This window comes from Thermothelomyces thermophilus, chromosome 7 (assembly GCF_000226095.1).
Source record: "Thermothelomyces thermophilus ATCC 42464 chromosome 7, complete sequence".
NCBI lineage: Eukaryota > Fungi > Ascomycota > Sordariomycetes > Sordariales > Chaetomiaceae > Thermothelomyces > Thermothelomyces thermophilus.
Window position 1 is genome coordinate 2,120,809 of NC_016478.1, and position 15,251 is coordinate 2,136,059.

The 15,251-nt window shown below is 57.3% G+C and overlaps 6 protein-coding genes across 6 annotated transcripts; 1 reads left to right on the forward strand and 5 right to left on the reverse strand.

The window, feature by feature from the left end:
- Positions 1-903: 903 nt before the first annotated feature.
- On the forward strand, positions 904-3,678 carry MYCTH_2312247 (uncharacterized protein). Its single transcript, XM_003666937.1, has 2 exons — positions 904-1,168; positions 1,255-3,678. Exons 1-2 carry the CDS (start codon positions 1,102-1,104, stop codon positions 3,660-3,662), a joined length of 2,475 nt encoding a protein of 824 aa, XP_003666985.1. The 5' UTR covers positions 904-1,101; the 3' UTR covers positions 3,663-3,678.
- An 829-nt stretch (positions 3,679-4,507) lies between these two features.
- Positions 4,508-5,801, reverse strand: MYCTH_2312248 (uncharacterized protein). Its single transcript, XM_003666938.1, has one exon. The coding sequence runs from the start codon at positions 5,578-5,580 to the stop codon at positions 4,513-4,515; it is 1,068 nt and encodes a 355-aa protein (XP_003666986.1). The 5' UTR covers positions 5,581-5,801; the 3' UTR covers positions 4,508-4,512.
- A 1-nt stretch (position 5,802) lies between these two features.
- On the reverse strand, positions 5,803-6,230 carry MYCTH_2312249 (uncharacterized protein). The gene has a single exon (XM_003666939.1). It carries the CDS (start codon positions 6,205-6,207, stop codon positions 6,034-6,036), a length of 174 nt encoding a protein of 57 aa, XP_003666987.1. The 5' UTR covers positions 6,208-6,230; the 3' UTR covers positions 5,803-6,033.
- A 444-nt stretch (positions 6,231-6,674) lies between these two features.
- On the reverse strand, positions 6,675-7,837 carry MYCTH_2312251 (uncharacterized protein). The gene is made up of 2 exons (XM_003666940.1): positions 7,172-7,837; positions 6,675-6,980 (listed from the first exon to the last, which is right to left on the reverse strand). Exons 1-2 carry the CDS (start codon positions 7,440-7,442, stop codon positions 6,724-6,726), a joined length of 528 nt encoding a protein of 175 aa, XP_003666988.1. The 5' UTR covers positions 7,443-7,837; the 3' UTR covers positions 6,675-6,723.
- A 264-nt stretch (positions 7,838-8,101) lies between these two features.
- MYCTH_2312253 (uncharacterized protein) lies at positions 8,102-9,852 on the reverse strand. Its single transcript, XM_003666941.1, has 6 exons — positions 9,714-9,852; positions 9,472-9,550; positions 9,221-9,377; positions 9,139-9,162; positions 8,430-9,079; positions 8,102-8,371 (listed from the first exon to the last, which is right to left on the reverse strand). Exons 1-6 carry the CDS (start codon positions 9,724-9,726, stop codon positions 8,119-8,121), a joined length of 1,176 nt encoding a protein of 391 aa, XP_003666989.1. The 5' UTR covers positions 9,727-9,852; the 3' UTR covers positions 8,102-8,118.
- A 711-nt stretch (positions 9,853-10,563) lies between these two features.
- On the reverse strand, positions 10,564-13,596 carry MYCTH_2071423 (uncharacterized protein; the record flags this gene model as incomplete). The annotated part of the gene is made up of 8 exons (XM_003666942.1): positions 10,564-12,087; positions 12,143-12,387; positions 12,455-12,611; positions 12,666-12,758; positions 12,821-13,000; positions 13,065-13,147; positions 13,198-13,401; positions 13,476-13,596. The coding sequence occupies 8 exons, from the start codon at positions 13,594-13,596 to the stop codon at positions 10,564-10,566; spliced, it is 2,607 nt and encodes an 868-aa protein (XP_003666990.1).
- Positions 13,597-15,251: the final 1,655 nt, after the last annotated feature.

Sequence of the window (15,251 nt, forward strand, 5' to 3'; positions counted from 1 at the left end):
CTGTACAGTACAATAGCAAGCATAGTGTACAGAAGAACTGCTTGATAGAGACTGATGAACCCGTCTCATGTCTTCGCGCTACGCTTGCGCCGGGTTAGCGCCATCCTTCTTCCGGATGGAAGCAACCTTCTTCCCCAGCGGGCTGGAGTCGACTTGCACTAAATAGAGGCAAGGATCCGGCAAAAGGTGCGACTGTTATTAGCGAATGAAGCGACTCTCCAACTCCCGGCGCAGGGCTGGGCGCTGTTTTGGGAGAGCTTTCTGAAACCGACAACAAGGAGACTCGGGACGGCTGGGCGGCATGCCGCCTGCGATTCCCCGTCGCTTGCTTCGCTGTGGACATGCGAGGACATGCTGCGCATGCTCGTCATACTACATAGTATAAGAAAACTCGAGAACAGAGAACGGTCGAGACTGCCCGGATAATAAATATCCAGCAAACTTCCACTTTGGTGTCAAACCTTGACGCGCGGCAGACGCCGAGGAAAAAGTAAAGCCCCGCAGCTGACTTGCCACCTTATCCTCCCCTCATCCTTCCCGCAAACTCCGGGTTGCAGCGTGTTTGGATTGCTCCGTATTCGAGGTAACTACTCCGTAACCAACCACTTGCATCGAACGCAGCTCGCACGGTGGGCTGGGGCCCCCCCTTGGCCTGCACTGCTCATCGGACATCGATCCTTCTTGGCCCTCCTTCGGCGCCAGTAACAACCCAAGCCGCCGCACCCACTGACGGAGACATGTGCACTGCCACTGTTTGTTGCCCTTCCATTCCCTCCTCTCTTGAGCGACACAACCTTCTTTTTTAACAAGCTTTACAAGCCCTACATATTCTTTGCTTCGTGTTCTTTCGTTTCTGCGACACCGACCCCGGCCAGTCGATCTTTACGTATCTGCCTCCGTACCTCCCTACCTTTCATTCCCAGCTACCTACGGTGCCTAACCAACATTCGACCGTATCTGCGATAACCCGTTGTCGAGAGCGTGCTCCGAGGTGAAATCCGAACTTCCATCTCTCGTCGGCATCCTGATCGTTCTTTGGCCGCGGGTCCCCAAGTCCTTTTTTTGCAGGGGATGCTAGGAACAGCGTTCGACTTGTAGATTATGATTCTCAGCAAGGCCTTCGCGGCCGTCGTTACAGCTGCTGGCCTGCTCGTACAAGATGCGATCGGTATGGTTTTTTCTCTTTTTCCTTTCTTTTTTTTTCGCTAGTCCCCTTGGCCATTGCATCGTTCATCAGCTTACAAGAACCTACAGCCCACTCGGTGAAGCGCAACCCTCTCTCGTCCGTCTCTCGGATTGACCACGCCGTAATCCATACGCCGTCGCACCGGGTACATGCGCATTCGTCCTTCGATGTCTCCTTCACCCTCTCCACCACCCAGCAGAGGGTCCGCCTCGCCCTAGAACCGAACCACGATCTCTTCGGCGAGGACGCGACGATTCAGTACCTCGGCGCCGACGGTACTCTCCGCCGATCCAAGCCCATCGATAGGCGAGACCACCGTGTGTTCAAGGGCGATAGCTTTGTCCAGCGGGAAGGACGGGCGGATTGGAAGCATGTGGGCTGGTGTCGGATCCACGTGCACCGCGATGGCGTCAAGCCCATATTCGACGGCGTCTTCACCATCGACGGGAACCACCACCACGTTCAGACCAAGACGAACTATCACCTGTCTACGGTCAGCGGCGACCCGGTGATCGAAGATGGCGATGACGAGTACATGGTTGTTTGGCGGGATACCGACGTCCAAGCTACGGCCGGCGACGAGCTCAGGCGTGATCTGGCCGGCGCCGCGACCTGCGGGTCAGACACACTGCGGCACAACAGCCGCGAGAATAACAACGTCTACCGGAGCCTTGAGGAGGCCACCCAAGACACGTCGGTTTGGCAGATGAGCCCCAGGGCACTGTTCGGGCGTCAGGTTGACACCACTCCGGGCGGCAACGGCGCTGGCGTGAACTTGCAAAACTCGATCGGCTCGACCGCCGGCTGCCCGACCACACGGAAGGTGGCGCTGGTGGGCATTGCGACAGACTGCACCTATACTTCTCTGTTCAAGACCGATGACGCCGTGACGAAAAACATCGTTCAGGTGGTAAACGCGGCGTCGCAACTCTACGAGAGCACTTTCAACATCTCGCTGGCCATTCAGAATCTGACCATCAGCGACCCCGGCTGTCCGAGTACGCCTCCCCAGGCGGCACCCTGGAACAGGCCTTGTTCCGACTCGGCGACCGTCGACACTCGTCTCAGCCTCTTCTCGCAGTGGCGGGGTCAATGGAAGGATACCAATGCTTACTGGACCCTCATGTCCACTTGCAGCACGGGGCCGACTGTCGGTTTGGCGTGGCTTGGTGCCGTCTGTCAGGAGGGTTCCTCGACCAAGGATAACGAGACGAGCGCCTCGGCCAACGTCGTCGTCCACACGTCGACCGAGTGGCTAGTGTTCGCTCACGAGACGGGCCACACATTTGGCGCGGTGCACGATTGCGACAGCAGGACATGCAGCGACGGGAGCGTCGAGAAGCAGGAGTGCTGCCCCCTGAGCACGGACACGTGCGATGCGGACGCGCAGTTCGTCATGAACCCTTCGACGGGCAACGGCATCACCAAGTTCTCGCCCTGCAGCATCGGCAATATCTGCAGTTTCCTCGGCCGCGCTCCGAACCGATTCAACTGCCTGTCCAGCAACAGGGGGGTCACGAGCTTTACCGGCGCCCAGTGCGGCAACGGCATCGTCGAGCACGGCGAGGAGTGCGACTGTGGTGGGGAGGAAGGCTGCGTTGGCAACCCCTGCTGCGACCCCAAGACGTGCAAGTACACGGAGGGCAGCGTGTGCGACCCGAACAACGAAGAGTGCTGCACCCCGCAGTGCGGCTTCATGAGCAACGGCACAGTCTGCCGCGCCAGCACGGGCGCCTGCGACCCGGAGGAAGTCTGCTCTGGTACCTCGGCCGGCTGCCCCGCCGACGTGAGCGCTCCCGACGGCCAATCCTGCGGCGACGGTCTCCAATGTGCCTCGGGCCGCTGCACGTCGCGCGACCAGCAGTGCGCAACCTTCATGGGTTCCGACGCGGTCACCTCCTGCTCCCGTTCGGGCTGTGTTCTCTCGTGCCATTCGCCCCAGCTCGGCCCCAACCAGTGCTACCTCCTCAACCAGTACTTCCTCGACGGCACCAGCTGCCAAGGAGGTGGCAAGTGTCGCAACGGCGACTGCGTAGACACCTCGCTGAGCCAGACAATCCTCGAGTGGATCCAGGACAACAAGCAGATTGCCATCCCCGTCATCAGCATCGGCGGCGGGCTGATCCTGCTCGCCCTCCTGAGCTGCGTCTGGAGCTTCTGCGCCCGCTGCTCCAGGCGCCGCAGGAGCCGCAGCAACAAGCTGGCCGCCATGTCCCCGCCCCGCGGTCCGTGGGGTGGTGGCAACCCCTACCGTGGCGCCCGCGGTGTGCTTCGAGGGAGTGGCGCTGGTGGTGTCAGAGGGGGGCAGTCGCCGCCGATGCGGCCCGGTCCCGCGTACGCCCCGGTGCCGTCGCCTCCACCCATGGACGGGCTGGGCTCGGCCCCGCCGCCACCGTATCCGCACCAGCACCAGCAGCAGCCGCAGCAGGATATGCGGTGGGAGCCGATGCGCTCCAGGAGCTTCCGGTATGCCTGAGCGAATAGGCGTGGCGGGATGAGATGATACCCTAGCGTAGCCTTTCCGGCTCATCAAGCGTTGTTTTGTCCTGATCTGGCGATATATCTTTGGTGGCTTTCTGGTTATAGAACGGTTTGGTCATTTCTTGTTGAGGAAGCACGGAGGAATGTTTGCATAGCCGGTGTTCTCTTGGGGGAAAACAAATGCTCGGCTCTGGTCCGGCAGGCATATATATATATTTGCCTTTTGCTTGTTGAATTTCCCATGTCTCATAGTTTGTCCTTGCGTTCTACCTGTATTCCAGGATTGGGAGTATGTGGTACATGATGATGAATCTTAAAGTCAGATTTGTATGATGTATATTCACACGCCAGTTTCTGTTTTGTTCTCAGCCTTGCTGTATGCGGTGTCCGTGGACTACTCTACTCTGGCGCGTCCGTGCCCGGAATCGGGACATCAGAAAAGCACAGGATTATCTGTTGTTGTCACAGTAGAGGTCGGCAGAAATGAGCATTGCACTGCATTGCTTGTTGAACCAGTATTCGCTATCTATACTTTTGTTGTGCCTTGCTTCAGCCCCAACCCCTGTTTTGTCCAGGCCGAAACGGACTGTCTCGTCGGGACACGAACAGACACGATCGCTGTACGCTGGTGATGGTTCTGACGCCACTTCTCCTTCTCCGCAATCTCGTCAAGAAACTGTTGCTCATGTGAACGGGTATATGCCTCTCGTCTACATGCCCATCGATCGCCTCCGTCCTGGAGGTGGCGCACGCAGGAAGCCCGGGGCAGGAAGTAGAGACCGAAATGGTACCCTTAAAGCCTGCCGAGGCCTTGTTTTATCCGCCGTCTTATGAATTGGTGGTTGCTAGCCCTGGGCTCGTTGACCATCCGGTTGCTGAACTGGAGCCTGCTGTTCGGTAGGACCTTCTTCCACGGCTTGTTGACGTACGGATTGCTGAACTGGTGCCTGCTGGTTGAGAGCCTGCTGGTTGGGAGCCTGTTGGTTGGGAGCCTGTTGATCTGCAGCTTGTCGGTCTAGTAGTCGTTGACCTGGAGTTTGTTGGCCCGAAGCCTGTTGATCCGGGGCATGTTGATCCAAAGCTTGTTGGTCTAAGGGCTGCTGACCGGGGGCTTGTTGTTGACTCGGAATATGTTGACCCAAGATATGTTGGCCAGACCCTTGTTGCTCTGGCTGCATACCAGGCGATTGTTGACCCGAAAGCTGCTGGTGTGGTTGCTGATCCTGTGGTCGCCGATCCGGCGGCTGCTGAGCTGGTGAGCTGGGGGCCGGCTGCGGCTCAGCCGAGGCGACCTCCCTGATCAAGTAAGCCTGCCCACTCCGAGCCATGTTCCAGATGATCGCGATAGCGGTCTCCACGGGTCCGTCCAGCAGTCGCGCCGTGAGGTAAGCCACCCGGTCGGTCACTTCATAGACACCATAGAGCACCAGCCAAACAATCGCCAGCCAAAAGAGAATGGTGACACCGGTCAGGGCGAGGGGTACGAGGAAGATGTTGAGAAAGAGGAGTATGCACCATCCTCCCGGACTGAGAGCAGCAAGGTTTCGTCGAAGATCAAGACATCGTTCCACAGCTGCGGCTCCAAGTTGGCGGACTCTTTGCATCGCAGCTCGAAAGACGTTCCGCACTGCGCGCAGGAGGCCAGCAATGCCGCCGACGTCGCGGCGCTCAACAGTAAGATTGTAGGTTGGTTGTATCCAAGCGCCGTTCCCAACAGCATGTCCGTTTTCTGGTTCGTCCCCGACGTGGAAAACATCATTCACCCCATCGCCTATGTGGACAATGGTGGGGTTCATTGAGTGCATGATCCGCATGCCGCGCCAGGTGTAGGAGAGGGAAGTGCGTGTATGCCGAAGCTCAACATCGGGGCCTTGGATGGAGATCAACATGCTTCCGAGGCTGGGTAGACACATCGTGTGTCCAGTGCAATTATGTGCAACTTGAAGAGCAGGGACGATGACTAGTTAGTGCTGGTAAGGGATGTTGATAGCTCCTCTGCGATTGTCCGAGGATTGATGTTGGTCTCGACGGGAGTGCGTAAAGACCGGACGTGTGGTACTGCGCTTTGTCTCTTCTTCCTGGTCGTAGCCACAGAGCATCTTGGTGAAATGAAGACGGGCAGCTGCTATGCTCTTGGTGGGGGGTTGGCATGGCACCATTCTCAACGAGGGGAAGGTGGGAGGGACACTCACGTCTCCTGTAGATTGAGCATACATCATCAGCAGTTCTGGGTTCTCGAGGAAGGCGATGGCCCTTTGTCGGCTCTCGACCCGGGCGAAGTCCTCCTTCTCGACACTGGGGTCGTTGCGGGGAAGGCGTTAGCTGTGCGCCCTTCACGCGGATCAGTTCGTTCGAAAACGCGTCTCTTACCGGCCGCTGCCGAGCCGCAGCCTCGTGCCTGAACCAGACTCACGGTCGCTGAGACTGCCGCCATCAGAGCCATCGCCAGACTGGTACGGGTCTTTCCCCCGCGCCTGCCGGTCTCTCATCTCAGGCGTGAAGTCGTCATCCATGAACGACGAAGCCGTGCTGGGATTCATGTTTGATCAAAAGATTGGCAAGGCTCGCTTGTTCTGAAAAAAGCGTGTCGTCGTTGCTGTGGTTACAGGGCTCGCTGTTGTTCGTCAGATTTCACCGGAGGTGACGGAAATAATCCGTACTTTGAATCCTGGATGTTGTGTGATGGCTGTAAACTATCCCTGCCGCCCGAGTGAAGCTAAGACAATTGGCGGAAGGTGGGGTTCAGGCTCAACGAACACAGGCTGCAGCAACTGCACCACTGTTCGCACCAAACCGCCCCTCGAAATCGAATCCCCACGGATGTAACGATCCCGTCGTCTCCTCCAATAGGTTGATCTCTACAGCTGGCGTGGAAATCACAGAAAAGAACCCAAGCCATCGAAGCAAAGCTCGACCCGAAAGTCGAAGGAAGTTGGAAAGGGTGTCTCAGTTTCCCTAGCTCATGGCTCTTGTTTGAATGACAGGCTCGAAACCCACAGACAGGAACGAACAGTCGACCGATTAATAATTACAGATAACAGGTGGACCACCTGAATTCAGCTCTCCACGGCCAGGGCCTTCGCCCCGACCAACTTGGCCTCCTCCCCCTTGCCCTGGGTAGTGACCACCCAGTACTCGGCCCTGACTCCGTCCCTCGCGACCCGATACACCCTCACATCATTCCCCTCCCCGGCCTCCCTCACCGCGTCCACAATCTCCCCATACTGCCCATTACGGTCCCAGTCCACCGGATCCATGATCTGGACTTCAGCATTCTTTGGATCCCAATGCTCAATCAGCGTCGCAAACTCCTCTGTTGTCGTCGGATATTGTACAGTTAGCCAACCACCCTTTGCATTATACTTCACAGAAGGTGAGGGGCAATATAAAAAAGGGAATAGGGATAAGTGGAGGGAAAGGGAGAAGAAAGAAGAAGGGCCAGGGAGAGAAGAAAAGGTCGATGCCAAATATGGAGGAGACTCGAAGAAGAAGAAGAAAACTTACCCTCATCAGGCAACCCTTTCCCGCCTTCGTCCCAGCGCAGCGCGACGGCCTCGAATGGCTCGTCCGCGTCCGACGCGTAGAACGACACATCGCCCTTGCCGCACACCCTCGCAATCGGCGCCGGTACCTCCACGCCCTCCTGCGTCGCCCTGAACTCGGTCTTTGCTCCCCGGTTCGTCGCGGCGCCACCGGCAGCGGCAGCCGAAGTCACTCCCTTGGATGGATCTTCGTTCGCCTTGTCGAGAAAGGCCATGTAATCCTGGTCCGACATTTCGTCTGTTCCTTTTCTCAGGGCGCCTGTCGTCGTGAATGATCGTCTGTCCGATAGCGGTAACGCGATCGACGGCTGTGTCTGACAAGATAGTAGCGTCGTGTTCGATTTGCGGAGGTGACGAGCTGTTTGCAGCAGGGACGGAGAGAGGGGATGCTGCCTGGCTTTCGTCGTTGAGGCGCTGCAGAGTTTGCGAATGGGTCTGTTCGACGACAGAAATGGCGCCTGAGAGGTTCTTACTTGTCTTTGAGGAGTTCCCAGAAAGAACAACAAGGATATTCGGTTGCGAAAAAGCCCGACCATGGCGAGAGAGGCCTTCAAGGTGCGCCGCGCAAGTTGGGCGACGATGATGTAACCTCTGTGCTGCCAGGGACTTGGCGAGTTACTCGCGTCAGCGGGGCATTCACTCAGCCCTCTCTGATTGGGCTACCCCACTTGGAGAAATCCCGGTCGAAATGGACTTCACACGGCGGGTACAGAATTCGACATGACTGGGGGGACACATCACAGAGCACAGGTCAATGGCAAATTGGTTCATTTTCCCCATTCCTCTCATACAGCCTTCACTAAGCTGAAAATGCTAGGTAGATATCCGCAAACCGACCCAAAGAGCAACGAGACCGTGACACCAATGCCATTGTAAACCGAGAAAAAGCAAAGAGAAACTGAATACGCCTTAGGCGGCGACCAGATCCTTCTTGAGCGTACCCTGGTACTGCTTCTTCTCGGCCGGAGTCTGGAAAGCACCGTGGCCGAACTCGGACGAGGTGTCGATCCATTTGAGCTCCACCTTCTCGAGGGCCTTGCGAGAGGTGTGGACGAAGAGGGACTTGCGGAGAGTCATGACACGCTTCTTGACACCAGGAACAGAGCCCTTGACCATGACGTAGTCATTGTTGACCTCACCATACCGGACGAAGCCGCCCATGCTGTGCAATTGTTAGTAAAGTTGTTCCTCCAGAGCGTCTGAGTCGAGGCAAAACATACGGAGTAATCTTCTTCTTGGTGACATCGACGTCGGTGGCGGCGTTGTCGTCGGCATCGCCCTTACCGATGCGGTAGATCTTGTGGTTGACCGACGTGCGGTGGTGGTAACCCATCTGACCAGCACGGGCAACAGTCCACTGGACGTGGGAAGGATGCCAGGCACCGATACAGGCGACCTTGCGGAGACCCTTGTGAGTCTTGCGCGGCAGCTTCTTGGTACCCCAACGGGCAGTGACACCGGTGAAGCCGTGGCCCTTGGTGACGGCAATGACGTCAATTATCTCGTCCTTCTCGAAGATGGTGTCGATCGAGACGGGCTTCTCGAAGAGACCGTGGCCGAAGTCGACCTTCTCGGCAACCGTGCCACCGTTGATCTGGATCTCCATAAGGTGGGCCTTCTTCTGCTTGAGAGGCGTCTTGCGGATCTGGGTGTGCGCCAGGACGCGGACGACGGTGCAGTACTTCTTGATGCGCTCGAGCTCGCGGGTGATGGCAGCACCGTTGTTCTCGGAGTGCTTCTTGGCGTACTTGGTGAAGGCCTTCTTCTTGCTCTTGTACCAGTTCTTGTAGAAGCGGCGCTTGACCTCATCGCTCAAGTGCTCGGCCCAGACAGTGGTAAGAGAGCGCAGGCCACGGGGGGTCTCGATATACTGCCTTTCGTTAGACGATTGACCTCCTCTTGGTCCTCAGCCGGACAGCCATGACTTACGCCAACCAGACCCACAACCACCATCTATAAAAGATGTTAGCCATTGACACAATAAGAGCCAAGCGGGCTTGGTTGCGCGTACAGGTGGGGTATCAATAATTGTCACAGCCTCAACGACCTCCTTCTTGTGAGCCTTCGCACCGGGACGGTCGAGGTCGCGGACGATCGTGGTCATGCCGGCCTTGTAGCCCATGGCGGCCGTCAGGTGGACGGGCTTCTTCGGGTCGTCCTTAGGGAAGCTGGCATCACACCAACCCGTCAGCTTCGCCGTGTTCTTTCGCAGAGCGCACGAGTCGGCTGGTCATGATGGCGAAAATCGAGGCTTGCACTTACGACTTGACCTTGCCCCTGTGGCGGGCAGCGCGCTTGCGCGGCAGGTACGCCAGAGAGCCATGGCGAGGGGCCTCGTACTCTGCAATCTGTCAGTCTCGGGTGCGAAAAGCAGAGGTTCTTCCGCCTTGAAAGTTGCATTGCTCAAGCTCTCGGCCTGGCACTAGCTGGGCGCTGGACGGCTCGAAAAAAGAACTCGGCACTGAAGAGGAGGCACGTCGACGAAGCGTTTGGGGGCTACTCACTGCGGTGAGACATGGTTGCTGATGTCCGCTGTTGGCGTGATGTTCAATGGAAAATTCCCCCAAGGTCCGACCACGAAGAAAAAAACAGCGTGGGAATTTGGAGTTGGATTTTTGTGTGAGATGGAGCTCCGGCGCTCGGGCCAATTGCAGCGGAGCCCTAACATCAATTCCAGCAGCGGCTGTGAGGGGCTGGTTGAGTCCAAATGCAGATTGATCACGTGACAATCGAGTGGACGATCTACGTTAAAGATCAACTACGGAGTTAGTACTGCAAATTATCAGTACATAACCGTATAGGCGGGCACGTGGGAAGAAATTGAGCTGTAAACAGCACCCCAAATGCCCAACGCCAATGCTTATCTAGCTGGTTTTCCCCAGGTGGGACGGAGAGTTCTGAGATGAAGATATCCTGAATATAAGCATTTGAATCGAGAAGACTACCCTATCTACCGCGAGGCCACGAGACGGACGATCAGCTCAGAGAGACTTTTTTGCCCGTTCCATGCGCTTACCAGTGATCCGTCGTCTCATGTGTACACGGCCGAACCAATCACACCCGGTAATAAGGCATTAGACCGGCCCAGCAACCTCCTTGAAAATGTTTGATTCGTTATGTACTGCTTACCAATACCAGCAACAAGAGAAGGACTAATTGAAATCAGGACGGGGCCGACCGGGCGGTTATTCTTGTCACGAAAAGACAGTGATGCGTGAGCGTGGCCTGGTATAAACCTTGAAACAGGGAAACAGCCAAGTTTGAATAGGATAGATAAAGTCATCAAAGCAAAATCGTACCGTCCATCAAGGGCAGCATTAGATGGAAATCAAGCTGCCAATGCCGACCCATCCATTAGTTACCGTTCATGTTCGCGGTTGCAGACGGCCCATTTTTAACCTCGGCGGTTGCCGTGGCACCCGAGCTCGAAGAGGGGCCCGGGACTATGCCCGTTTTCTTGTCCTCCTCACCGCTGTCGTCGTAGTTCTCATCCACTTCCATGGCGCGGGCGGCTCTTTCGGGTTCGCCGACGATGGAGGAAGCAGCCGGAGGGTGTTCCAATCGTCTCTCCTCAGGACCCGACTGGTATTCCTTCTTCGCGGGTCCAGCCTGAGCCCCGGGTCCCTCATGCATGAGGCCCTGCATTGCGGATGGACCTTGCTGCATGGGCGGCAAGTGGCCAGCGGTTGAGTGAGTTGGCGGGTGGTGGGCGGCCTCCGAAGGATGGTAGGCCTCGTTGTTATGGCGCTGTTCATCGGCCCGACGCATCTCATCAACACGGCGTTGCTCCTCAGCGCGCCTTGCATCCTCCATACGCCGCTCATCGAAACGCCGAGCCTCCGACGAGTTACGACGGTACGGCTCAACGCGGGGCGACGTCGAAGGGCGGCGATGGCGAATATCCTCCATACGCGCTCGGCTTTCCTCGGTCGAGGGCTTCTTCGCCTCTCGCTCATCCTCCCACTCGCGCATTCTCTTTGGGCCAACCGAAGGCGGGCGATGGTCGTGCTCGCGGTGATGGGGACCATCGGAAGCCATTCCGGGCTGCGGAGGAACAGGCGCACCAGGCTCGGGACCGTGAGGCCCAGCCTGGTCAGGGTGGGCCTGGTATGGCGGGTGTTGCGGATAGGCCGACTTGGGCGAGGGCATACGATTCTCGTGCATGGGCTGCCGGCCATCATTCCGAGGACTACCAGCGCGATACGGCATCAAAGGATTCGATGCAGCTCCACTCGGGCTAGGGCCAGAGCTAGGCTGCAGCACCGCGACCGGGGTGTGACCTCCATAGTTCGGGTTCCTGACACGCGGAGGTTGGGACCCCTGGGGTGGCTGTTGGGTTTGCTGCGGCGGCGGGGGCGGCGGGGGAGCTGCATAATGGCCCGGAGGCGGTGGCGAAGGACCTCGTCGAAGCTGCTCGGGCATCCGGTTTGCGTCTTGGTACGGCCTCATTTGCTGCTCCGGTTGGGGGCTCGGGGGCCGTTGTCCGGGACCGGCTTGCCCGCGAAAGAGCTCGCGCTCGGATGCATAGGGGTTCCGTGGCTGAGGGGGAGGGTTGATGTCTGAAATCCTACCCGACCACGAGTTCGGCCCGGCGGGACCTTGAGCGCTGCCATTGAGCATCGGCTGCTGCGGCTGCGGCGGCGGCGCCTGCGGCGCACCAGAGCCCGAGCCAGCCCACTGTGGCCCCGGAGGGCCAACAGCGCCCGGAGCCTGGTAAGCCTGAGGATGAACATCTGTAGGTCCCGGCGCGGCGCCACCAGTCTGCCCGCTACGGAGCAGCTGGAGTCGGGTCTTGATGTGGGGGTTCGTAGGGTCGAGGTCGGCAGCGCGCTGGTACGCATCGAGGGCATCCGCAATTTGGTTGTTGCAGGATTCGTACTGACATAGGTCAGCATCACCTCGGACAAAAGTTGTGAGGAGGATTGCAACTTACCAAGGTGCCCAGATCGTACCAAACCTCCGATATATAGGGGTTGAGACGGATCGCGCGCGAGTAGGCATCAAGCGCATCGCGGTACTGGTTGATTTGGTAGTACAGCACGCCGATCGAGCACCAGAACGTGGGATTCCGGCCATCGCGATAAACGGCTTGTTGGTACGCTTCGTATGCCTTGGGGTACTTTTGCATCTGCATGTAGCAACGGCCGAGCAGATACCAGCTCTGCGCATCCGAGTTATCTGCCAACGGTCAGAACCGTGTGCTATGAATGGGGCAGAAAAAGGGACAGAAAACGAGACAGCGTACCAGCTGCGACCGACTTCTCCAGATACTCAATGGCACGCTCCTGGCTGTCATAATGCTGACTCTGCGTATGGTGAAGCCACCCAAGCTGCTGGAGGACTTTGGCATGGTTGGGATCACGTTCGAGGACCTTGTGGTAAGCAATCTTGGCGTTTTCGAACTAGCAAGGTGTCAGTTGGAATGACCAGCGATGGGAGGAAGCGTTAACGCGTACGTCTTTCTGCTGCTCGTGAACGTGCCCAATCTGAAACCAGATGTCCTCCTCCGTGAGCGGCGGCGGGGGTGAGTTTACGATGTACTTGAAACACTACAGAGATAACAAGTCAGCCCTCCGAGTTCGTGTGGATGAGATAGCCGGTAACGACTCACCTCAAGCGACTCGTTGTACTTTTGTTGCTGTTTGTAGATAATGCCAAGGCGGAAATAAATCTCGTGGGCCTTGTCAAAGTCTGGCTGCATCTTCATGACTTGCGCGAACGCGTCTTCGGCATGGTCCAGCGAACCATAGCGGTCGTAGAGGATGCCAATGCCGTACCATAGCCGGGGTTCCTGTCATTTTTGTCCCTAAGCATCACTGTCCCCAAGTCGTCGTACGGCGGCACGAAGAACTAACCTTAGGGTTCGGAAGGTGGACCAAGGCAGTTTGGTACGCGTTGTAGGCTTGCTGCAAGTCGTCCATCATCAAGTAACAATGTCCTGGAGACCTGTTAGAGCGCGGTCAACAAACTAGTGACAAGCGCACGCACCAAGACAGCCCCATGCTTCTCCATTTCGTTCATCCAGCTTCAGAATAGCATTCAGATACTCGGCAGCCTTGGGGAAGTCCTCGCGGGTCCTCAGAACCGAGCTCATCGCGCTCATGGCCGGAATCGAGTTGGGGTTAGTTCGAAGGGCGCGCTCGTACGAGGCCATCGCATCATCCAGGTTTCCCATCTGCTCGGCGAGGTTACCTGAGACGTCGCGTTAGCCATGATCAATCGTGGCCGCAAGCGCGGTATTTCAGCTAAAAAAGGGACCGTCCTACCTAGTTGGATCCAGACCGCTTCGGTCTGTTGAAGGAGGGTCTGGCGCGACGAGGAAAAAGACTGCTGCGGGACAGGGGCCCGCGCAGGTCCCGGCGGACCATGATGCATCTGCATCTGCATAGGAGGGGAAGGATGATGGTTTGGCATGATTGCCGACATGGCCCGCGCCGGGGAGAGGTTGGCTTCGCTTTCGATACCCTCGCAAAGACAAACTTATGCGAGCAACCGCGCGCGAGCGACACCAGGGTTCTGGCGGAAGGCGATAATATCGGCTTTGGGCAGGGCCAAACCGAGAGGACGATTGCCGATGACACTCGAGCGCGGCGTGCGAGTTGCGACCGACTCAACTCCAGCACGCCTTTGCCCGGATCGCGCACGGCAATTCCGAAAACAACTCAAGAATGTGCGAAAGGGCACAAATGCAAGACGAAGAAGAACTAACTGCGCCAGGAAACTCCTGTCTGGTCCTGGTTCAGTGCCCGACGGTATGTCGGAGGCGGCCCAAGTGTGCAGCAGGGGAACAGAACGCAGCGTGGAAGCCGAAGAGAAATCTCGGAATGGGGAGGAGTCGGGCTGGGGAGAATCCATTTCGTCCAGCCGTCTGAGAGGCAGCGCAGAATACCTTACCCACAAATGACAGGGGTATGGTAATTGTCTTCCCGTTCATGTCTCGCAGCGCTGCCAAGGAGCGGAGGAGGTAGCGATCGGGTACTAGTACTTATAGGGAAATTCTGAGGACGCGGCTCAGATTGCTACGCTCGGGGAAAAAAGGAAGGGTGCACTGATCTAAACCAGATTTGGCAACTGCGAGGTTCGCACGTCTGCGATTCTCTGCAGAACGCAGCACGGAGAAGTAGACTTTTACAACCCGCCGCGCGACACGCTCAGCATCACCGGGAACATGATACTTGCTTCGGGCCACAGTCGGTATCGAGTCAAGTTGCTATGGTCATGCTGCTTAAGGGAGCAATTTGGCGATTTTACTCTGAGCGCTTACATACCGTTCCCACATGCACTTCGCTTCCATGTACCCAAGTTCCAAAAAGATCGTCGCGGATGTACAAACGGCTAAGTGCCACTATTGCCTGGTGCGACGAACTTAAGCTCCCCTCGTTGAGGGTGTTGGTGTAAGCTTCCATTATTACCGAAGGTGGCGCGGACACGTCAGAACATCGATGTACCGCTACCGGGCAGGTACAGACAGCTGCCCCACATCCAGCCTCTTCCAGGGGAGGTGTGTTTCCGGAGGAAGCGGCTACTTCGTACGCCATTTCGTTTTAGCGTCTGGGTGGCAACCGCTGGGCTGCACGCCCTGGTTCCACACCCCGGTTCCATCCCATGCATCTCGCCAAGAGAGACAGGGGTTCAGACCGCCCACTTTTCCCATCGGTTCTTCGTCACCAGCGCGACCCGAGCAAGCGGGGAATGATGGGCAGAGACCCACCTACATTTTAGCACAACAACGTGTGGTCCGTAGTGGCGCAACAGCTGAGCGTTGCTTTTTGTGTCGACAGAACGAAATGACACAGCAAGGGCACAACACTACACTACCAGAAACACACTCTGGGCGAATTACTAGCACGGAGTAGCCCACGCCGTGTGTAACCTCGCGCGGTCGAGGCCGAAGGCCAAGAAACAACCTTGACTTTTACTGCTGTGCATCCATCGAAACCAACGTCAAGGGCACAATTACTACATACGAAATCTACCTTGGTACCGTATATCGGCGGTCAGCAACAGAGACGTTACCAAGATAGTTAGCTAGGTTCAGGTTC